The sequence below is a fragment of the Hemibagrus wyckioides genome, linkage group LG16 (genome assembly GCF_019097595.1).
Source record: "Hemibagrus wyckioides isolate EC202008001 linkage group LG16, SWU_Hwy_1.0, whole genome shotgun sequence".
NCBI classification, from domain to species: Eukaryota; Metazoa; Chordata; class Actinopteri; order Siluriformes; family Bagridae; genus Hemibagrus; species Hemibagrus wyckioides.
This window is the reverse complement of record NC_080725.1, coordinates 19,606,486-19,632,242: the sequence shown is the minus strand read 5'-3', so window position 1 is coordinate 19,632,242 and position 25,757 is coordinate 19,606,486. Positions and strand designations below refer to the sequence as shown.

General features: G+C 38.4%; 1 protein-coding gene across 2 annotated transcripts in view; it reads left to right on the top strand.

The window, feature by feature from the left end:
* plpp1a (phospholipid phosphatase 1a) overlaps positions 1-25,757 on the top strand; it is a 37,008-nt gene that overhangs the window by 10,313 nt on the left and 938 nt on the right. The window contains exons 3-6 of one of the 2 annotated variants that reach the window (XM_058411982.1): positions 7,552-7,703; positions 11,983-12,266; positions 17,226-17,283; positions 21,650-21,826. In XM_058411982.1, coding sequence (XP_058267965.1) covers positions 7,552-7,703; positions 11,983-12,266; positions 17,226-17,283; positions 21,650-21,826 — 671 coding nt within the window. The remainder of the gene's footprint in view (positions 1-7,551; positions 7,704-11,982; positions 12,267-17,225; positions 17,284-21,649; positions 21,827-25,757) is intronic. The other variant, XM_058411981.1, reaches the window with a different exon arrangement.

The window sequence follows — 25,757 nt, the reverse complement described above, 5'->3', positions numbered from 1 at the left end:
GCAAAAGTCTGAGTGCGATAAGCATGGAAAAAAATGGATAGACAAAAAAATAAAAGCTCCTTTAAGGTTTCTACTTGGGTTCTCACTAACCCGGGTTCTATATAGATCTGAATCTGAAGATAGAACAAAACACCATGAACGCTATTAGAGAGAATGGGTTTTAAGTTCAGCAGCAGTTACTTACCAGGTACCTTGGTTTTCACACTCTTACTCATTGACTTGGTCAGCTCTGATCTGAAGGAAGTCACTCGCGTTGATCAAAAAAAGCTGAGCTCCAAAATCTGCGACGCATAACGAAAGTGAAAAACACAGAGAGAGAGAGAGAGAGAGAGAGAGAGAGGGAGGGAGGAAAGAAAAACTCTTGCCTTCTTTTTCTATCTGACTGGATTCCCTGGGCATGTGACCTGACATTACTTGCAATATCAGCTTGTAAAAGAGGATGCGAAGGCAGAGGATGTCAACTCAATGATTAATCAGTAATGTATTGTGATATTATGAACAGTCGCTGGTGGAATAGATTCTGCTTCCTCTGTAGTGATTTCTCACAACTGCAGATGAAACGGAGAGATCTGCAGCTTCTGGTTTTCGTCAAAAGTGTCAAAATTGTATAACCATCTGACGGGGAACACGTGCGGGTCTCAAACTGCGGACGGATCGTTACAGAACAAAACAAAAAAATGAAGCATCATCATTTTTGTTTATCGAACAGATTTATAAATAGGTACCGAATGTAATTCAAAAAGATTCGGTTCCAGACATCTGTGGCATCAAGAGCCTGGCTGATAAAAAAACAAAAGAAAAGAAATAAAAAGCCGATCATTTTGGATCCGCTCGTTCTTCTGGAGCGCAGATGAAATACTTGGTCTGTTTTTGTGCAAAAGTCCCTCCAGAAATAGCTGAAATATTTTCCCCGGAACATCTTTAGTGTCGTGATTGGCCACTGTTGATTTATAGCAGCTGTTTTAAGGGACAATGTGTTGTGTGATTAGGAGCACAAATGTGTTCACACCTGCCATCTGTGTGGCTTCGGTGCATCTGTTTAAGAACTTCACGTTAATGAAAATAGCTGATTTTCCCATAATGCACCGTGTGAACAGGGAGTTTATCTCCTTATATAGCCACATGCATGTGAGAGAGAGAGAGAGTGTGTGTGTGAGCTACACCATGTGTTTTGAAATCCCTTTTGAAATATGACACAATGAGTTGACGACGCAGCTTTCTCTCGACGCTATGGAAGCTCGTTCTTAACATGGCTTCATTTCTAATTGTGTTAGTGCACTAGATAAGGAGTTTATATTAAATATTATTATATAATACAACGTGAAGCGAGTTTATGTAGCCAATCCGAAGCCATTCGCTATTTGGTCTAATTGTGCGGGGTTAAAAATGGATGGAAGACATGGACGATGAAAACAAAATGCAGGAAATGTTATATACATAACCGCAGTAACCTATACCTACTCTAACCCTAATGATAGCATAAATCTACAGTCTTCTCCAAAAGTATTGGAACACCAATGCCGGTTTATTTTTTTATTTTTTTTATTTTTTTTGCTGTACATTGAAGAAGACATTTGGGATTGAGCTCAAAAGATGAATATGAAACTAGCTTTCCAGACTTTCCTCATTTCCTGATATTTACATCTAGAAACAACCTGGAACAACATGGCACAGCAGACCACCCAATGTTTAGGCAAGCGAAAGTATTTGAACAGATAAACTCAAAGTAAATAGCACTTGCTTGTAATAATTGCTTCAGTTCTCACAGACATAACCAAATTGTTTGGTTCCTTTTTTTTATGAGGCTTTTTTACCACAACCTCTTTCAGTTTTTGTTTGTTTTTTGTGGTTTCTGTCATTAACTGCTGTTGCTTTTCTCGGCTTACTTGTTCCCTGTCTGGTTGTTAGTAAACCAGTCATTTCTTTCTTTTTTTAGGACGCTCCAAAATTGTTGTATATATGGGCTATACGCAATGTTTTGTGCAATGCCTCTTGATTGGTTTTCCGTCCTTTTCTCAAATTCCCAATGGTTTGTTTTTTCCTCCCATAGACAGCTCTCTGGTCTTTATGTTGGTTTATCCATTGGAACAACAAACCCAGTCTTCACAGATGGAAACTCGGGACTTAATCCAAGAATAGATATGTAGTGTTATTAACTGTTTATAACAGGACACACCTTGCCAACAAGAAACACCTGTCAGTCACATGGGTGCATTCAAACAAAAGGTGGCTGGTGCTATGTTTCTTAACATGTTTAGATATAAATATCAGGAAAATAAAAGCCTATAATCCCATAGTTGTCTCTTGATCGCCAACCAAACTGTCTTCCAGTGAGTACAGACAAGTCAGAAGAATCGGCTTGGCTGTTCCAATACTTTTGGACACGATTGGAAATGTTACCCAGCAGCCCTCAAATGTTTTTATGGTCCCTAATAAAATGACTATGTGATAAAACAGCCGATTTGACTCGCATACAAGATATACACTAAAGTCAGCAGAACTTGCTGAGAATCATGGTCCAGATTAGATAGCTGAGAACAGTAATAATAATAATGAGAAGAAGAAGAAGACGAGGGCATGGACCAGAGATTCTTCATCTGTCTTTTTTATCTGGTTCAGCATAGTTCACTGAAAGTAAATGCATAGTCATCGTTCAAATATGCAGGTGGGAAAAAAAAACATTCACAAGAAGACCAGAATCTTGAAGAACAGGAAGTACAGGAGATAAATAATCCTCTCAATAACAATAAAAACATATGCAAAGCTCTACAACGCACATATATGAGAGACAGCTGAAAGACTGGCTGTACAAGCTAACAGAATGACAAGCCCACATGAATGGATGGATTAATAATGAAGGCTTCGGAGGAGAAACCTAAAGGAGAACTTAAGCTACAGATGGATGGGTAGATCTTCACATATGGAAGACAACATGGAAATAGATTAATGAATCATATTAACTCACAGGATGTAGACAGACAAGACGTAGTGATCAGACAGATTAAAAATTCAGATCTTTAGACTCTTTAATGATTCATTATTCGTGAAAAACTTGAACATGAACAAGCTCTTCAGTTGTCCATTTTGGACATGGAGGGATGGAGGAATAGACAGTGATCATGCCATTAGTTACAGCATATAAAATGATAGTGAAATTAAAATATCATGGACACTTTAATCAGTAAAGAGAAAAAGGATTATTTGGGAATTAGGAAAATGTTCAGCTACAACAAAAAAATCCAACCAAACTCCTGACTCTCATCACTTTGTACAGTGGAACCTAGGCATATAAATGCCCTCACTTAAGAATTTGCACTATAAGAATTATTCGAAGCATTTTCAGCATACGAATGAACCAAACCAAACACTGGCTAAGTCACGTGTATGCCCGGGAGCCGTTCTAAACTTGTTTGTGTCAGTGGAAAGCCAACTGAAGTGAGTTTACGAGTTTTATTTCAGTCAGTGAAAGCTGTTTGGAAAGAATCAACCCACGATACCAACGTTGCCTTCGCCATGCCTTCAAAAGCTAGGTGATTTTTCAGGGGTTTTTTTTGTTGACAGATTGGTGGTGTGGGTGGTTTGTTCTATTTTTAGCCCAAGCTTGGTGGCACAACTTCCTGTGAGGACCCTTGACATTGAATGTTTGGCTTGGGTTAGTTTTTTGTAAGCAGCCATACAGTTTACATACACTTTGGTCATGTTGCTAATATTTTTGGGAGGCTGGAACCGATTATCTGCGTTTACATTATTTCTTATGGGAAAGTTCGCTTCACAATACAGATCTTCATCTTAAGAACTCATCTCCAGAACAAATGAAACTCCTATGCCGAGGTTCCACTGTATTTGGTTGGTTGGTTTATTGGATGGATATTCAAAAGAGCAGATGATTTAATACGATCTGAATTCCCTGAGCTAAATTAGCAGCAGGTGCTCATGTTTTAGATAGCTGGAGCTCATGGATGCCTTTCAGAAACCTCAGAAAACCACTTGAAGATCTTAAATACCCATTTCCTTTTTAGACAACACTGACGCCTCACTGCAGGAGGGCTCCCATCATTCATGCAAATGCGCTCGAGTTTTGCATTTAGTTTGACTGAATGTCACGTTTCAAGTGCATGACGTCTTCTCAAAGCTAACCTCTTTTGTTATTGTCGTATAACCCGTGTGTGTTGGCTTGCTGTAATCCCATAATCACTAAGGAGCTGGTGTTTGCGCCAGAAACTCACATGCTTTTCTTGGGTCATGTGTTTATTGGGCATAAAATGAGAAATAGAAGTAGGAAAGGTCAAAAACAAAAGCTCTGACCCATATTCAGCTTTTTTATATATATATATATATATATATATATATATATATATATATATATATATATATATATATATATATATATAGATCTATATATATATAGATCTATATGTATACAAAGCCCATTTTGAGTTGACTCTTGCAAGTTGGTGTCGAATAAAACACCCGCAATTTACACGTATATATATATATATATATATATATATATATATATATATATATATATATATATATATATATATATATATATATATATATATACGAAACATGTTTAGATATAAATATCAGGAAAATAAAAGCCTATAATCCCATAGTTGTCTCTTGATCGCCAACCAAACTGTCTTCCAGTGAGTACAGACAAGTCAGAAGAATCGGCTTGGCTGTTCCAATACTTTTGGACACGATTGGAAATGTTACCCAGCAGCCCTCAAATGTTTTTATGGTCCCTAATAAAATGACTATGTGATAAAACAGCCGATTTGACTCGCATACAAGATATATCTATATATCTATATATATATATATATATATATATATATATATATATATATATATATATATATATATATATATACGTGTAAATTGCGGGTGTTTTATTCGACACCAACTTGCAAGAGTCAACTCAAAATGGGCTTTGTGATCACATCCTTCCAGATCTGATGCTATATTTGACTGGGGACGTTTCCCATCATGCCCTCAAAGCCGCTAGAGAGTCAAAACAAAGGAAATAAACTATTCAAAAGACGCCAAATGGTTTGGTTTGTGTAGGCTACAGCGACATCGGAATGAGATTATCAAAACAGAAAAAAATCACATCCTGGAGATCTCCACACGTTTCTGATGATGAATTCAGTATACTTCCGTCTCACTATTCAACCCATGTGTTCTGTTTGAGCGTTGTTAGGCAGCAACAACATTAAGGACAACAGTAATTTCATGGTCGTAGCTCAAGCCTTAAAACGGAGAACTGAGGAACAGTCATATGGGGCATGAACCTGATATTCGGCACCAAGTTATATACCATGATGTTACTGTCCATTTTCAAAATGAAGTTGATTTTTTTTTTAGCATTGTACATCAGGACCAAATGAGATCTGTGAATATTGATGAATGAGTTGACGTGCTAATAAAGTATCCGTAAAACTAGCGTGCGAGAGTTTAGCTTCCGATGTTGACATCCAGATGCTCAAATGTTAAAATCTTTAGTGAGACGTCATGGATTATCAACAGATGCCTACCGTATTAATAGTAGACATTAGTTCCATATAACAGTACAATATAATATAATAAAGAAAAGACTCTAGGTTTGTCGCAAACCCATGGTTGGGTCTAAAATAAAGAAGCATGGTATTTTTCACGTGTGTTGAAATTTAGCTGCAGGTCAATGATGGCGAAACGTAGAAGTGATTAAGAGTGATCAGCAAAACACAGAAATTTAACTCCACAAATACAGCATGCTAATGAATTAACAAAAGACCACTACAGCGGAACCTCGGCATATGAATGCCCTCCCTTATGAATTTTCACCTCAAGGAGTGAAATTTTGCAAGAAATTTGCATCGGCATACGAAGCATTTTCATCATACAAACGAAACGAACAGAACCAAACGCCGGCTAAGTCGCATGTATGTCTGGGAGCCGTTCACAACTAGTTTGCGTCAGTGGAAAGCCAACCGAAGCGAGTTTACGAATTTTTTTTCAGTCACTTAAAGCTGTTTGGAAAGACTTAACCCACGATACCAACGTTGCCTTCGCCATGCCTTCAAAAGCTAGGTGATTTTCCGGGTGACGGATTGGGGGCGTGGGTGATCTGTTCTATTTTTAGCCCAAGCTTGGTGGCACAACTTCCTGTGAGGAGCCTTGACATGGAATGCCATTGGTTTGGGTCAGTTCTTTCTAAGCAGCCATACAGTTTACATACACTTCATATTGGGAAAAATTGGTGATATTTTTGGGTGGCTAGAACGGATTATCTGCATTTACATTATTTCTTACGGGAAAATAGGTTTTGCAATACAAATTTTCATAAATTCGTTTGCCAACGTTTCTCTGTATAATAATAGTAGATGTTATATAATGTCTAAAATAATCTAGAAGTGATTACAGGCCTGCTGTAAAGTTTTTAGTCTAATCTACTAATTAACTGTATAATCCATATTTGTACAATAGATTATAGCAGTTTTGTTCGCATTAAGGGTTTGAATTATGACTATTATTCATACAATTATAATAATCAATTAAAATAGTCTGATTATCCCTAAATTAATTGATGAGCCAATAAAATATTCATAAACCGAGCAGGAAATTTGAGTCAAAAATAACGCGAGTCATGACGGTTTATCAACAAAAGTCTACTGCATTAATACTAGACGTTAATTCTGTAATATTTACTACAGCATCATGAAGAAAAGACTCTAAACCTGTCGCAAGCGTACTGCTGTGGCTGAAATAAAGAAGTGGTGTTGAAATTTAGTTGAAATGTAGCAGTTCCTTGATGTGGAAACAGTTGGGGTTCAGACTGAATGTGAAACAATAGACTGATTTGACTTCACATGGACAAACATTATTATTATTATTATGCAACTTTATGCTAAAAATCTGCACAGCACATGCAGTATTATTATTACTGTTATTATTACAACTATTATTATTATTATTATTATTATTATTATTATTATATAACTTTATGCTATAAATCAGTCCTATTTAAATGAAACATTATATTTGTATCAGTTATAAATTTAGTTACTAATTAAAAGTAAAAATCTATATTTTTATAGTAGATTATTGTGGTCACTAATAAACTGTGTGTGTTAGTATTAATGTTGCTGCTAATTTATTTATTTTAAATGCATGTTCAGAAGGGGGTTTTTTCCCCACTGCTGGGCCTTGACTATTAGTAGTCAAGTCTGAGTTTATCTGTGTGTAATACATCATATATATATATATATGATATCATCACCTTGGATCACGTTCCAGCTCTGAGACGATGTCTAATATGTCATGTAGCTCACTCTTCATACTAAACACCATCTGGCTAATCTCACATGTCCTATTGAACCTGAGCCTCAAACAACTGTCTCATGTCTGCTTTCCATCCACAGCGGCATGTATGTGTGTGCGTGTGTGCGTGTGTGCGCTGTAGGGCTTGGCCCTGTGTCATGTGCAGACTTCTCTTTTAACCCACTGCTGTCATTGTTTTTCTCTCCCATTGCTTTGTTTGTTTTTATTTTTCCCCTTTGGTAGCTGGACTCCCATTCGCAATACTCACACCGCAACACGCACCATTCAAACGGGGATTTTTCTGTAACGATGATTCAATCAAGTACCCTCTAAAGGATGACACCATTTCCTATCAGTTATTAGGAGGAGTAATGATACCTGTCACGCTGCTTTCTGTAAGTGTACATGGTTTTGTTCATGTAGTCTCTGCCTCATCCTCACTCTCTGTTTCTGGCTTGCCTCAGTGGTTTTCGGCTCCAGTCCTGAAGGAAAAATCCCGCTCTGGTTAGAGTTTAAATCAGCCTTGCTTAAATTTCCCTAACATAACCTCACCAAGGGTGGAATCTGAAGAGGAAGCGGAGTTAAATATTTGCTAAAAAAGTGAAGAGCAGGTAGATGGAAATCACATCGATCAGGGCAGAGGAGTCTATTAGTACAAAAATAAATAAATAAATAAATAAATAAATAAAAACACATTTAACCACATTTAATAAAAGTGTGATGGAATATTAAATACATAAAACTTTTATATAAGACTCTAAAATATAGAATTTCTACCTATTAGTAATATTTATATAGTTTTTATACATATTTTATACATAAATAAATATATATATATATATATATATGCAGAATTTTTCTATCATTTTTCTTTTGGAATGCAAAAATTAATTTGTTAATTATAGCTTAAAAACTTATAAAAAAAAAGTTAACTTATAAAAGATAATGTTTATTAAATGTGTTTTATAAAATCTACAAAAAAAAAACATCTCTGAATAAATCCCTGACAATAACAATATCTTTTAATTTAACATTTTTAAACCATGTATTAGTTTTTTAATACAAAAAATGAATTCTGAAATACTATAAGGGAATTACTTATTTATATAATATAATATAATATAATATAATATAATATAATATAATATAATATAATAATTTCTTTTATTTATTATTTTATTTTTTAATTTTTAATAATTTTTTTTTTAGTTAAAAAATACTTGATGACGTAAATCCGATATTTATAAAATAAAGCATTAAAGTTTAGGAAAAAATCATGATTTTGCATAGTTCTGATTTTCTTTTCTTACCAGACTCAGACTCAGTCCCTTCTGCAGGTTTTTTTGAACACAAAATCGTGCAAAACTGTGATATTTGGAGGAGCTTGCTTTAAAATGACAGGATATTTGGGTCGAGACACGTCACATGACGTCGTCAAACACACATTATTTCTGAGAAAAAGAAATGATAAAAAAGAAAAAACAGCAAAATCACAAAAGAAACTGAAATCTTAGAGAGACTGATGACTGATTGCTGGTTAAACCGATGTATATAAGACAGTTCAGGGTTAACTCCAGCTTCTCTGACGGATCTGAGGAAAGGTTTGAAGGCGACCAGCGATCCTCTAAAACAGGTGAAGCTCTAAAGTGTGAGGTTCTTTCAGACAGGACTGGAGGAGCTTTACAAGTCTTTGCTTCAGATCTCTTTGGCTGGCCGTCATTCTCTTTCAAGCACAATGATGAATCAAACTCTCCGGGGGCTAATTTAGAAAGGGCGTGATGTTTTAAAGAAATGCTCTGTTTCTCAAACATGTAAGCGTATCTCTGGCTAATTCCTGACCTTTAATGAAACAAAGAGGCTGTTAAGATCTCGCACAGGGGAAACGATGCGTCACGCAAAACCACATGCCCACTTTTTTAACCCACAGAAAACTATTAAGGAAATCCCCATCATAACCAAATAGCTGTGGTCTGTTGGAAATAGATCGGTGTCAGATTTCCGAATACAGCCTTTTGTTTAGTTACAGCTTTCGCGGAAAAAATATTTTGAAGTAGGTTAAACATGTCGCTTCTGTCTGATGTATCTGATTATCTCAGTGTGCGCCTCCTCCTTCCCCTTCCATTCATAACAGTTCCTACAAATTCCCACCAGCTTCTGTGATTCAGAAACAGACAAAGTACTGCTCAACAGTAGTATTTTATCATATAGGAGAAGCTAACTGTTGATTTAATGCATTTCATTTCAGAGATTTTAATTGATCCCTGATAAATATTGAGGCTGTATTATGTTTCATCATTCATTATGAATGTTTATGGCCAACAATGTTTTTGAGCAGTTGCTGAGGTGGAACCATCAAAAGTACATCTTTTTCCAGTTTTAGCATGTACTCTTCTACTTGGGAAAAGTACATGTGAGTAAATTAAACTTTGGGTTAAAGCTTTAAAAGGAACATCAGTGGTCCTTAAAAATGTGTGCTTTAAATTATTTTTTAAAAATCCGTGTTAAAGGTAAAGCTGATGATCTGATGTACACTTTGGTGGTGTCACTCCAGCAAAGAAGAAAGACAGAGATATACAGAGAGAGAGAGAGAGAGAGAGACAGAGAGAGAAGTACAGTGAGAGAGAGACAGAGATATACAGAGAGAGAGAGAGAAAGACAAAGAGACAAAGAAATACAGAGAGAGAGAGAAAGAGACAAAGATATACAGATATACAGAGAGAGAGAAAGAGAGAGTGTGGGGGAGAGTGAGGGGGAGAGAGAGAGAGACAGAGAGAGAGAGATATACAGTGATTGTGTGTGGGGGATAGAGAAAGATATACACAGAGAGAGAGCGAGAGAAAGAGACAAAGATATATAGTGAGAGAGACAGATATATACAGAGAGAGGGAGAGAGATGTACAGAGATATACACAGAGAAAGAGACAGAGAAGTACAGTGAGAGAGAGACAGAGATATACACAGAGAAAGAGAGAGAGAAGTACAGTGAGAGAGAGACAGAGATATACAGAGATATACACAGAGAAAGAGACAGAGATATACAGAGAGAGAGAGACAGAGATATACACAGAGAAAGAGAAAGAGAGAGAGAAGTACAGTGAGAGAGAGACAGAGATATTCAGAGAGAGAGAGACAGAGATGTACAGAGATATACACAGAGAAAGAGACAGAGAAGTACAGTGAGAGAGAGACAGAGATATACAGAGAGAGAGAGAAAGAGAGAGAGTGAGGGGGGAGAGAGAGAAAGAGAAAGAGAGAGTGAGGGAGAGAGAGAGGCAGAGATATAGAGAGAGATATAGAGAGGGGGGGTGAGGGAAAGAGAGAGAACTAGAGATATACAGAGAGAGAGAGAGAGAGAGAAATTGATGTTTGCATGGTTTGATGAAGCTATAAGCTTCCTTGGTTTCATGGTTTCAGGGCTGGGGAAGAGGCACATACTGGTGAAATCAGATGGCAGTGATTTGGGGGAAAGGAATGTTATTTTAGGAACAGGTCCTACTTTTAAAAAATGTAGCTTCACACTGTGCACTCTAACACCTTGCCAAGGAGGAAAATCCAAGTTTTCTTATGAAGTAAAATATGAGAAAATACGGAAAACCTTCCAGGATTCGAGGCTCAGAAACCAACCAGGCTGTCACTGTGAGCTGTTTTTCTCTCTAAAGTCAAAACAAGTTCACCAAGCAAGAGCCCAAAGAAAACTGAGGATTCTTCTTAACTTATAATATTTTTATTACAGTTTTTAGTCTGAAGACATTTAGCCTGAAGGAATTTACTTTAAAGCTGAATTATTTGCTCCGAGACACTTGAACCTGAATTACACTAAATTACTAGTTATTATCAATGTTTATACAGTTCACATTAGGATTATTAGCATTAATTTCACATTATTTACCTATGTTCGCAGTTATCTCGTCCTTTATTTGAACATTTTTAAACTAAATATCCGTTTTCTAATATGGAAATTAATAAAATCCTGATATCCTGTGAGCAATTTAATTTTTAAATTTATTTATTTATTTTATTTTATTTAAAATGTATTTTATTTTATTGTTTATTTTATATTAATTAATTAATTAAAAAGTTTTTTTTTTTGTAGATGTTACCTACATTTAACATTTATGTTGCACCCCATGTAGTGAGCATTTAGAGCATGGACATCCGATCTTATCCAGAACATTCCGGTGTAGGTGCAGGTTTTCATTCGAACCGAGCAGAAGCCACACCTGAGTCTATTGAAAGCCAAGATCAACTCATTAAACAGGTGGAATCTGCTTTAGTGGGATGAAAACCTGCACCATCACCGGCCCCCTTTGTGGACACTCCTGAGTTACAGTATATAGGCTGATTTCTAAGATTTCTGGCCATAATATGTATTAGATGCTTAAGCGAGAAGGGGGGGGGGATGCTGCATTAGAGATTTGAACGAATTTAGTCCTTCGTGTAGAACTTCTACTTCTACTACTGTAACTAGATCATAATAATAATAATAATTATTATTATTATTATTACTGAATTGCGGCCCATGGGTTCCCAGTGACTGCTGCATTGTCACCTGCTCTATCTTGCCTTCTAATTACTTGAGTGGACATCCTCATTAGCCTCTGGTCAAGCTATAGTGAAAGCCCTGAAAGTATGTGCTACCTAACTGTCTTCTGTCTTTTTTTTCCTCCCTCGCAGATGATCATTGGCGAGTGTGTTTCAGTGTATCTAAAACGTATCAAATCAAAGTCCTCTTTCAGCAACAGCTATGTCGCCTGCCTCTATAAAGCCATTGGCACCTTCGTGTTCGGTGCCGCCATGAGCCAGTCCCTCACCGACATCGGCAAGTACTCGATCGGCCGCCTGCGACCTCACTTCCTGGATGTGTGTAAGCCTGACTGGAACTCCATCAACTGCTCGAGTGGAGCTTACATCGAGACATTCTCCTGCTCTGGCGACCCGAAGATGGTAAATGAAGCCAGGTGGGTGATCCTATAGATACAGATCCAAGAGAACTAAATTCAACTTCAGCTAGACTAAAAATGGTGTTTATTATTATACCTACTTCTCCTTCTGACCAAACTCCTCTTCTCTTAAACATAATAATTATTAGAGCTTCCTCAATCCAACCTTAACCATGACCTTAGGTTCGTAGTTATACCCTCTGGTACTGATGAGAATCCAGCGTTTTTTAAATAATATATTCGTTATTTCTCATTTATAGCTAATAGAAACCAGTGGAAAAACATCAGGAAGGAAAGGGAACGGCTTAATCTGCTTTTCTGTTGCCGCTTTGGTCTGAATTTCTTGGCTCCTGTCGCTAAGCTATGAGCGAGAAATTATAAATCACCTGCGTAAACCGTGACTTTAGAGACTTAAAGGGGGGGCAGCCAGAAGTCAACCCGACTACAAGAACCGATCCTATTGGACCGGTTGTCCAGTGAGCAGAGAAATTCCACCTCGTTAAAATGCACCCTGGGAATTTCTTGGATCTCCGATGCCCTTAAAGTCAAACGGTGCACCATCAGCGCTCTGGTCTACTTCACGAGAGGCTTTGAAGTGGAAATTAAGAGCATGTAAAACATTTATGCCCTTCCACTCTACTAGAGCTACTTTCATGTGGTCCCGTCTGTCTGGGAGGCTTTTTCCAAGCAAGTAAGCATGTAAGATCTGTATTTGAACCATGCCAGGCTGTTTCTAAAGCACGCTCTGATATCTCAGATGGTCAGCGCCAAGGTTCGAAGCCCGACGTCCCTTCCAGCCCTTTACAGAATGGTCCAGTGGCATCGGATCAAGCTTCATAAGGGTGCCGCGGTCGTCGGTATGCGATCTGATCAAAACAGTGTCCAATTAGCGGAGTTCCACTTGGCTCCCGAATCGGGTTTCTGATTGTTCCTGGAGGACCGGGGGGGGAGAGCTTTGATCATTGTTTCGGTAGTTACTTTCAGTGAAATCCAGTTCCCCACAAGGGTTTGGATCTCTGTAGCTTTTGTGGTGAGACTGCGGTTCACACACTCCGGTGTGCTCCAGCCCTGTGGTGAGCTGCAAGAGCCCACACATACAGAGACAAAGAATCCGACACTCAAGGTTTCAGTTTGGTTTCTTGGGCCAGACTCGAACTCAAGGCCAGCAGGGAAAGTTGTTCCAGAACTTTCTCATTAACAGTAGGTGTGGTTCTTGTCTGTGATAGGATGGCCCTGGATTCTGCTGGACAAAATCCACTGTTTTTCCTAGGAGACCGAGCCGTATATAGAACAAATATAGCACAGGGTGAAGCGGGAGGCCAAGAATAATCATGAATCACCCTTCATTAGGTGATAGCATGGACATATGGCCTCGCACCAAAGCAGGAGTATGTTTGGAAGATTAATGACCGGTTAATCAAACATATCTGTTTAGTTCATATCTCAGAGTTATAAAATAATCTGGAATTAAAGCAACCTTGAACCTAGGTCTGCTCCAGAGATAAAAAATTAATGACGTAATTTTGAGATTACGGCTAAAAGTTCTGAGAACAGTTCTGATGATGATAATAATAAGAAGAATAAGAATCATCATCTGAGTCTGGCATTAGATCTGCAGAGTATCTACTTTGTCTCTGTCTCTCAGCCATACGTAATTGTTCTCTGCTTCTTTGTCTCCAGCCTTACAGTCACCTGTAATTCGATCCGTCTAGAGGAAACCCCGGTTCATTTAATCCATTTGAGCTCTCACATGATAGAGTTCCAGGAACTTTTTTTGCTTTTAGCTAGATAAAGAGGAGACACCATTTATAATTTCATGCTGCTAGGGTTTGACAAGGTCCAGGCTTTGTCCTGCCTGGTTCTTGTTTAAAAAAAAAAAAAAAGGAATCGATGTATAATTTCATCATCTTTTAGGTTAATTCCATTTAGTGAAGATCATCCAATCATAGAAGGCCAAGCTAGAATATATGAATGGGATAGATATCACAGTCTATATCTATCAATCAGATATCTATCCCATTCATCACACCCATCCTCCCATCCCTCCCTGATATCCCATATACCCACACATCCATCCTTACCCACCCACTGGTCCATCCATCCTACATCCCTTCTTCCTCAGCCACCAACACATCAATTCCTCACACGCACCCTTCCACCTATCTATCCCTTCTATCTAATCCACCCATACACCCATCTATCCCACCCATCACCCACCCACTAGTCCATCTATCCTACACTTCCATCTCTTCTATCTAAAACACCCACACATCCATCCCACCCATCACCTACCCATTTGTCTTTTCATCACATCCACCCATTCTACACCTCCGCCCCTTCTATCTCAACCACCCATGTATCCATTCATCACACCCACCCTCCCAACTATCCATTCTACACATCCATCCATCCATCTATCCATCCTTCACATCCACCCCTTCTATCTCAAACACCCACACATCCATCCATCCCACCCCCTTGTCCATCCATCACACACACCCACTCTTCCATTTATCCTACACATCCACCCAAACATCTATTCATCACACCCACCCCATCCATCCTACACATCCATCCATCCACCCCCTCCCATTCGTCACACCCAGCCACCTGTCCAACCATCCAATCCATCCCATTGAAACTATCCATCCATCTGTCTCACCCATCCCATCCATTCCTTCTATCCCAACCACCGACACATCCATCATCCAGCCATTAGATCCATCCATACCATATATTTATCCATCCTGTTTGTCCGTCAGTCCATCAAAAAAGGGAACAACTTCATCTGAAGATGGTCTTTCTATTAACAAGATTTAACAATATGATGAGCAGAACAGTTGGAATGATGCAGGAGCTTTTTATAAGTTTCTGAATATGTGGGTCTGATACCTGATTTAAATATAAAAGAGTGTATCTTTTAAAGATACACTAGCTGTAACTTTCAGCAAAAGTGACCACACACAACGTTCGGAAGTATGTCTGCTTGATGGTATCAACTCCATAACAAGGAATAGTACAGTTTTGTTTTGATCTAACTATTTTAAGCACATGACACATGAACCTTCGTACAGAATATTGCTCTAAGTGGACTTACACTTTAGCACTGAAATAGCGTTAATGGTTTGTTGTAGAATTCACCTTTTCATGACAATCTACCAGAACAGTAATCTGCCACAGTGTACTGTGTATCATCACACTTTCGTCTTACTCTGTAATAACCCACACTATGTTTATTATTCTGTCGTAACACAGTGAACAGTATATTTATACCATGTGACGCTGTTTGGTTTAACCAGCATGTATTCATTTCAGCGCCAAATGTCCTGGTGTTGTCGGAGCAATTTTTGGTGCAGTGAGCCTCTAGTTCGTATAAACAGGAAGACACAAAAGCCATCCGGATATCTGACCCACCCTTATTTTGCTGATCCCGTCTACACACGCTCCCCCCACCCCACCCCCCACAATCGTCACTCTCAGCCTGCCCTTCTCACCCGGAAAAGGGTGTGCACATGCTGTTCCAGCTTCTCACATCTCTATTGAATTGCTAACTACACACACACACACACACACGCGCGCGCGCGCACACACACACACTCGCACACACACTCGCGCACACACTCGCGCACACACTCGCGCACACACTCGCGCACACACAAACAGTGTATATTCAAACCCAAACCCATTTTGTTTGTAAAGGACTTGCAGATGCCGTTCAGTCTGGGGAAAACAAAAGGTCTGAGGTTTACGCAGTGTCATTACGAGCTCCTAATGAGTCCGAGTGTTTATTCTGCTTTGACTCACCTGTTTCAGCTCATCAGAGCTCTGACACACTGATCACTTACACACTTACACACTTAACACCAACACAAATGAAGTACAGAATTTGTATAACAGTGCATTTAACCCAGACTTTTATTGTCAGGTTTTATTCGTTTTTACATTTAAGCCGAGTGGAATTGCTAAATTCTAAAATTTAATTGAAATGAAGAAAATAAATAAATGTTTCTAAAAGTATAAGATTAAATAAATACGTATCTGTCTAATAAAATATAAATAATGAAATGACAATAAGAATATAAATAAAATTTTACCGATTTAAATTCTACAAATTAAATAAATAAATAAATGTTTGAAAAAGTATAAGATTAAATAAAAATAAATCTGTCTAATAAAATATTAATGAAATATCAATAAAAGTATTACAATACACTTCTACCAATTTAAATCTCAATAAAAATATAAATAAAATTCTACCAATTTACATTCTGAAATTTAAACAGTAATAATAATAATAATAATAATAATAATAATAGTATTAGTAATAATTAATAATAGTAATTTAAAAGTAGATGTTTGTAAAAGTATAAGATTTTATATATATATATATAATTGTTATTAAGAGTAATATAATATAATTAAATATTAATAACATACCAACAATACCAATAATAAGTAATACATAAATAATTATATATTTAAAAAAGTATATATTCTTCCATTGTACTGTTATTTAAAGAAAAATGAACAGTAAGATTTTTAAATTTTTTATTTATTTGTTTATATATTTATTTTACTTTTTTAATCAGTGACATATAAGCGAATTTGTATATTTTATTTTTACCTTTAATTACATACTGTTTTTAAAGCACAATTTTTTGGCAATAGAAATCATGAACTGCTCAAAAAATTGAGCCTAAATCTGCGAATTTGAAAACTATTATTATGCATATTGTCTGTACTGATCAACCTTCAGATAACAGCATCCCCTGAATCTATAAACATTAACGTACATAAATATGGACGATAAACTGACCCCGGATTCCTCTAGAAGCTGAAACTGCAGCTAAGGTGAAATGTGAGAAGCAGCACAGTGAAAAGGCTGATTGTGGATTCATGCTGTGGCAGTGTGAAAGCTCAGCGTCTGTGTTTTAATGCTCTGCTTGCTGACATCTCGTCTGTTTGTCTGTCTTGCAGGTTGTCCTTCTACTCCGGCCACTCCTCCTTCTCCATGTACTGTATGCTCTTCTTGGCAGTAAGTATCTATTTATAACACTGGCCAACACCTTAATAACACACATCCTTCCTACTGAACGGTTAAGGTAAACCTTTAATAATACAGAGTGAAGATTACAGCCTTCCTCAGATCAGGGCTGTGTCCTAATAATTCACTTCAATCTTCTATTCTTATCTTTTCCTTAGTTTGACTACTAGAGTGAAAACCTTCGTGTATATATTTTTTTAAATATGAGAATAGAGTTATCGCATTACCGATCAGATTCTAGATTAGTCTTAAGTCTGATTAAAAAGAAACAACACTAAAACTCTAACGGACCAAAAGTTGAGCTCTGAGGCACGTCAGATCTAGATCCATGAATCTTTATCCACTCAATATATTAAGCACATTTGAGGAATCAGACATTTTGTCAAAGGAGGAATTGTGCATCAGCGTTTCTACCGATTAGTCTGATTGAAAAAGTCAGGAGGAAAACCATCTAGAAGGCAAACATCCATTGGTAGCAGCCTGAATGAGCATCACTGGCCGGGAGGGAGGCTTAGGGAGGGGTAGCATGATTTATATTAAAAATAAGAATACTGTCGCTGGGTGGGAATGGGACCAAACTAAATTATTCAGGGGGGAAAAAAATAATGTGTAATCCCAGTCCAGAGTTACGTAATTTTGGACAACCGGAGAAATGAACGCAAAGGTTTGTGCTGAGACATTTGGCAGACATCCTTATCCAAAGTGACTTACATTTTATACAGCTGAGCAATGGAGGGTTAAGGGGTCTTGCTCAGGGGCCCAGCAGTGCCCCCCCCCAAGGGATGTGGTGTGTGACATCACAACACACACACTCAGCCAAAACCCTCTTCCATTCACGTGCACTGAAAATGAATACAGCTCTCATAGAACATTACATACAGTATGTGTCTTCACTGGTAGGAGATTAAAAGAAGAATCCTGTGCTTGCAGTGTTACCAATTACCTAAATAAATAAATAATAGTAATAAATGAATGAATAAATAAATATAATATAATTTAAATAAATAAATAAAAGTAATAAATAAATAAATTAATAAATACATATAATAAAATAAAAATGAATAAATAAATAAATAAATAAATAGATAAATAAATAAAGGTAATAAATAAATGAATAAATAAATATAATAAAATAAAAATAAATAAATAATAGTTATAAATAAATACGTGAATAAATACATATAATAAAATAAAAATAAATAAATAAATAATAAATGAATAATGCTAAGAAATAAATTACCCAAAAAATAAAAAGACACAAAAATCGTCAGAATCTTTTAAAAAGCAGTGTTGGATGCAACAGTCACAAACTCGACACAAAAAGAACATGCCTTCAACAGTTTTAAGAAAATAAATTTTACACTCCACCCCCCCCCCAACACACACACACACAATTCTACTTCTTTTAATGCATTATCATTATAAAATCTAGACATTTATCCTAGCATCTACTTCCATTTGATCAAGTCTAATAAAGTTTATTAGACCTGACAAAGACGTAGCTGTCCTTCGTGTTTGATCTTTTCCTTTATAACCCTTTACGCAACCCTCTCTCTCTTCCTAAATGACCGACAGAAATAGCGCTACGCTTATCTTCTCGTCCGTCATGAAGTAACACTCGGGCCTCCTGTGATCATTACGCAGCACTGCGCGTGGGGAGAAATGAGTTATTAGCCATCGTAAATGAGTCACGTAGCAACAGTAGCGAGGTTTACATGCCTCTCATAATTAGTTTCACTCCACACACACACACACACACAGTTTCTTTCCTGCATAAAGGTGAAAAAATATTCCGATCATTAGGATCTTCAAGTGCCTGAGTAAGACTTTTAATCCTCAAGCGCTCAGACAGATTGGGTTTGATTTCATGTATTCACCTGCCTGACTCAAAGTCTTTCTGTCTGTGTGTCCATAATTAGAGATAATTATATATATATATATATATATATATATGTTTCTGGTTAGAATTGTGGAGGTGGTAGAAATGACATGGCATACAGTTTAAAACCCTGTTCAAACGGAGTACCTAGTAAACAAGCAGAGATTCAATTCATTGAATCATTTTTAGAATTTTTTCCATTCAGGATATAAAGTTTAAAACGATCCCTAATGAGCAAGCCAGAGGTGACGGTGGTGAGAAAAAACTCCAGAGACGATCTGAGGAAGAAAACTCGTATGAAAATTATATGTAAAAAGAGGAAGCAGAACCGTCCACATCTGGGAGATTAGCATGCATCAAAATATCATTGTGGTTTATTGTATCCCACAATTTTATATAATCACTTCATTTCCTATTAAATATTATTTTCTTGAGACATTTTGCATGTTTTTCACTCAAGCTGTGAGCTGTTGATGCCATGCCAAGTTGATGAGGTTCTTATAAAGTTTTTGCTTCAGTTACAATCTCAGTGCCCTTGTCCAGTGATTCTAGGTATTATAATTTTATTTTAAAAAAATCAGACTAAATTATTTCTTTCTGCATAAATAGCAAGAAAACGATCATCTTTATGTATGAGGAAACAAATTTATCTCCTCATCATGGCACCTGTTAGTGGGTGGGATATATTAGGCAGCAAGTGAACATTTTGTCCTCAAAGCTGATGTTAGAAGCAGGAAAAATGGACAAGCGTAAGGATTTGAGCGACTTTGGGCCAGATTGTGATGGCTAGACGACTGGATCAGAGCATCTCCAAAACTGCAGCTCTTGTGGGGTGTTCCCGGTCTGCAGTGGTCAGTATCTGTCAAAAGTATCCATTAAGTCCTGCAAGTTGCAAGGTGGGGCCTGCATGGGACTTCCAGATACCACAGTACACCTTGAGGGATCTAGTAGAGTCCATGCCTCGATGGGTCAAGGTTGGTTTAGCAGCAAAAGGGGGACCAACACAGGTGGTCATAATAGTATGCCTGATTGGGGTGTGTGTGTGTGTGTGTGTGTGTGTGTGTGTGTGTGTGTATGTGTATGTGTATGTGTATGTGTATATATATATATATATATATAATATATATATATATATATATATATATATATATAGACTCTCACACGTGATGATGGTCGTCATGGTGACGCAGCTCGATTCAGATATGATTAGATCCTCTTAGAGGTGTCATAATATAAGAAAATGACCGCAAGTTTGAGCAAATGCATGTTGACTTCTCTGTGAAAAGTGACAGAGATGAAGAAGAGAAAGAGAGAAAGATATAAATCATTATATTTGCTGGTGGTGTTGTCCAGCTTAAATACGCCTTAATACACAATCCAGCAAACCTCTGATGTTGTTATTGTTATTATTATTATTATTATTATTATTATTATTGGGCTTGAGCATGTGAAGATGCTCAGAACAGGATTATCAGCACTGTGGTGAAGCTTTTTGTAGCCATTCTCTCTCTCTCTCTCTCTCTCTCTCTCTCTTTTGTTTTAACCACACCGTACATTTCTGAATATAGAAGCTGAATCATGGTTTCGAGCTGGTCAGATGCTGTACACAGTGTAATCAGTGTAATTGGAATTGCCCAGCCCTAGAGAGCATTGTAATTACGCCGTAAACACAGACGAGACGTGTTTCTCTGCCACGAGTTTTTACGGCGAAGTAATTCTTCTCTCAGCGTGAAAGATGGCTTTAAAATTTTGGCATTTCTTCAGAGTTTATTTCCCTTATTACTATTATTTACCACCATCTTCCTGTTTTATTGTTATTTCTAATCAAATCTGTTTCTCCAATGTCAATGTCAGCTGCTCCTTATTTTCTTCTTATTCTTATTCTTATTCTACGAAACTTAAGCAGACCTGTGTTTTGATTCATAAAACATCTGGAGCAGGCTGTAACACATCTGCCAGGCAGCTATCCATCACTGAGTTTTTAGAATAAAAACATTTTTTTCCCACTTGGAAGCTTTTATTAGTTCTATCCCTGCTATAATAATAATAATAATAATAATAATAATAATTTATTATTATAATAAATTATAATAATAATTAATAATATATGAATTATATTAATAATAATATACTTAGTAATTTATTATTATTATAAAATTCAATATTTTTATATATTCTGTAAAGCTGCTTTGAGATCATGTCGATTGCTAAAAGCGCTATACAAATAAATTTGCCTTAAAAGTCTTAAAGTGGTCCTCAGAAGTAGTCAGGGATTTCTTTATTTTATTTAAAGAGACTCATTCAGACGTCCAGCTGTGCAAAAAGGATGAGTCTGAGTCATGTTACAGAAGGAGACGAGCTAAAAGCAACTTTCGAGTTAAACATCAGACGCTAAACCTTAATGCTGATTCATTAAGCCAAGACAAAGGTTCTGTAATCATCGTCACCTTCTAAATAATTCTCCCTTCCCCCTCTCAGCTTTATCTGCAGGCTCGGATGAAGGACGAATGGGCTCGACTCCTGCGACCCACCATCCAGTTCTTCCTGATCGCTGCATCTGTATATACCGGACTGTCCCGCGTGTCTGACTATAAACACCACTGGAGCGACGTCCTCACAGGCCTCATACAGGGAGCCGTCATGGCCTTACTGGTGGTGAGGATCCTCCTATATATACATTACCACTACAGTACCCTGTATATATGAGAGCATGAAGTCTTTATTATCGCCACACGTACATTACAGCACAGTGGAATTCTTTTCTTCGCATATCCTAGCTGAGGAAGTTGGGGTCAGAGCAAAGGGGCAGCTATGATGCAGCAATCCTAGAGCAGAAAGGGTTGCTCAATTGCCCAACAATGGAGCTTGGTGGTGCTGGGGGTCCTCCGATCAACAACCCAGAGCCTTCTCTCTTTATGGAGGCTGTAGCTTTGTGTAACCAGGGACTACTTTATTCATAATTTATTTTAAAAAATAGTAAGATTTCCCTGAAATAAATAACTAGCTTTAAATATATATTTATATAGAAGGGGCCGCTGTTCGTAGCAGATCATTCGATCCACATGATTTGGCACAGGTCTTTACGCCGGATGCTCTTCCTGTCGCAACCCTCCCATTTTTAATCCGGGCTTGGGACCGGCGCTGAGAGTTAACTCATGGGCTGGATTGTGAATCGAACCCGGGCCGCAGCAATGAGAGCGCTGGATCCTGCCTCAACAGAACACTTTATTTACAGTCCTAACTGAGCTACACTTACAGTGTTGGATTAAATTCAAGGGACCAGTCACACTAGCCGACTACAAGAACTCTGTAATAAATATAGAAACTCGAGTAAATATAGTAAGTGGACACCAATATACCAAGATCTTAAATATTTACACACTTAAAGACATGCGGTTAACGTTTTCTGGGAGCAGAACCCTTCAGTTTTACGACCGTTATTGAAGTATCTTTTAATGTTAATGTGTCAATTCTAAAAATAAGTGTCTATGACCTAAATCGTATTTCAAGGATTTATTTAGAAATGTATTGAGCCAGCCTGCTGTGTCCTGCCTCGATGTTTTGGTTGCCTGGAAACCTAACTGCTGAAAAGCGGTCACTAATGAAATAGTAATAAATGCACTAGCACACTAGCTGGCTGTAATACAGACTAAGAGAAATGAAGTTCATGAAATGAAGGAATTCTTAATGAGATGGCTGTGTAGCTCTAGTCTTTATACACATCATGTATAAGGAAACAAATTTATCTCCTCATCATGGCACCTGTTAGTGGGTGGGATATATTAGGCAGCAAGTGGACATTTTGTCCTCAAAGTTGATGTGTTAGAAGCAGGAAAAATGGACCAGTGTAAGGATTTGAGCGAGTTTGACGAAGGGCCAAATCGTGATGGCTAGACCACTGGATCAGAGCATCTCCAAAACTGCAGCTCTTGTGGGGTGTTCCCGGTCTGCAGTGGTCAGTATCCATCAAAGGTGGTCCAAGAAAGGAACAGTGGTGAACCGGCGACAGGGTCATGGGCGGTCAAGGCTCATTGATGGAGGCTGGGCCGTGTGATCCGATCCAACAGACGAGCTACTGTTGGTCAAATTGCTGAAGAAGTTGTGTGATTACAGATGGAACATGGTGTGAGAGAGATTTTCTAGGACCACCCAAGGATGAGCATGTACATTTCTGTAATTGTAACACTTAATCGTGAAACACTAAGAGCTAGAGCTTCTCCATTGTTTTCTTTTTACTCGTTTCTACGAGTAGGTGAACTGTGGACCAATATAGCATCATGATGTCACCAAACCAGCCAATGAGAGCAGGGGATGTGTCTGGTCTATCGTTTTAGATGTCTATGCTCTCATTGAGCATTAAAAGAAAATAATTTTCTCTTGATTTGTCTGTTTAAACCAGAAACTTGGGAGTTTTTGTATTACTATCTGTGAACGATCATTACTAGGGGGAATATGTACACTATATTGCCAAAAGTATTCGCTCACCTGCTTTGACTCGCATATGAACTTAAGTGACATCCCATTCCTAATCCATAGGGTTCAATATGACGTCGGTCCACCCTTTGCAGCTATAACAGCTTCAACTCTTCTGGGAAGGCTGTCCACAAGGTTTAGGAGTGTGTTTATGGGAATTTTTGACCATTCTTCCAGAAGCGCATTTGTGAGGTCACACACTGATGTTGGACGAGAAGGCCTGGCTCTCAGTCTCCGCTCTAATTCATCCCAAAGGTGTTCTATCGGGTTGAGGTCAGGACTCTGTGCAGGCCAGTCAAGTTCATCCACACCAGACTCTGTCATCCATGTCTTTATGGACCTTGCTTTGGTCACTGGTGCACAGTCATGTTGAAAGAGGAAGGGGCCAGCTCCAAACTGTTCCCACAAAGTTGGGAGCATGGAATTGTCCAAAATGTCTTGGTATGCTGAAGCATTCAGAGTTCCTTTCACTGGAACTAAGGGGCCAAGCCCAGCTCCTGAAAAACAACCCCACACCATAATCCCCCCTCCACCAAACTTTACACTTGGCACAATGCAGTCAGACAAGTACCGTTCTCCTGGCAACCGCCAAACCCAGACTCGTCCATCAGATTGCCAGATGGAGAAGCGCGATTCGTCACTCCAGAGAACGCGTCTCCACTGTTCTAGAGTCCAGTGGCGGCGTGCTTTACACCACTGCATCCGACGCTTTGCATTGCACTTGGTGATGTATGGCTTGGATGCAGCTGCTCGGCCATGGAAACCCATTCCATGAAGCTCTCTGCACACTGTTCTTGAGCTAATCTGAAGGCCACATGAAGTTTGGAGGTCTGTAGCGATTGACTCTGCAGAAAGTTGGAGACCTCTTCGCACTATGCGCCTCAGCATCCGCTGACCCCGCTCCGTCAGTTTACGTGGCCTACCACTTCGTGGCTGAGTTGCTGTCGTTCCCAAACACTTCCACGTTCTTATAATACAGCTGACAGTTGACTGTGGAATATTTAGGAGCGAGGAAATTTCACGACTGGATTTGTTGCACAGGTGGCATCCTATCACAGTTCCACGCTGGAATTCACTGAGCTCCTGAGAGCGACCCATTCTTTCATAAATGTTTGTAAAAACAGTCTGCATGCCTAGGTGCTTGATTTTATACACCTGTGGCCATGGAAGTGATTGGAACACCTGATTCTGATTATTTGGATGGGTGAGCGAATACTTTTGGCAATATAGTGCATCTTACACATGGCATATGATCTCAAAATCAGAAACTCGGCTGAAACTGACACATCAGTGTGTGTGTGTGTGTGTGTGTGTGTGTGTATGCAGCAGCTGCAGTGATTTGGACACCATTAGTGCATCAAGGATTACAGATTGCATTTGGTTTGCTCCCCGGTGGTCTAGCGGCTAGGCTCCCACGCTCTCACCGGGCAGAGAACCAACTCAGTACCGGTTATCCCGAGCCCGGATAAAATGGGAGGGTTGTGTCGGGAAGGGCATCCAGCATAAACCCGAGCCAAACCAAATACTGGGATCTGCTGTGGCGACCCCTAACAGGAAAACAACCACCACCACCAAATGAAAACATTTGTATTGCAAACGGTAACAGGAAATAGGGTTTGTTTTGTTTCTTGTGGATTAAACGCTACATTCGCCCAACAGTCATAACTCTTCTGGGTTTATCCTGGTGGGAAATTACAAGATAGCGACCCACTCCACTTGGAAGTCCTACTCGTGAACACTGGATAGTTTCCTTAACACTGAATTCAGTAAGTGACGTTAAATCAACATGGCTGCTCCATAGCCTGTAGAATCTCTTACTTGTGAAGGAGTTATACTGTACACAGATCAGGCATAACATTATGACCACTAAAGAGGTGCCGTGCATAACACCGTCTCATCATGGCACCTGTTAGTGGGTGGGATATATTAGGCAGCAAGTCAACATTTTGTCCTCAAAGTTGATGCGTTAGAAGCAGGAAAAATGGACAAGCATAAGGATTTGAGCGAGTTTGACTAAGGGGCAAATTATGATGGCTAGATGACTGGATCAGGGTGGCTCTAGTGGTCAGTATCTATGAAAAGTATCCTTTAAATGCCTGTGGAGGCAACATAC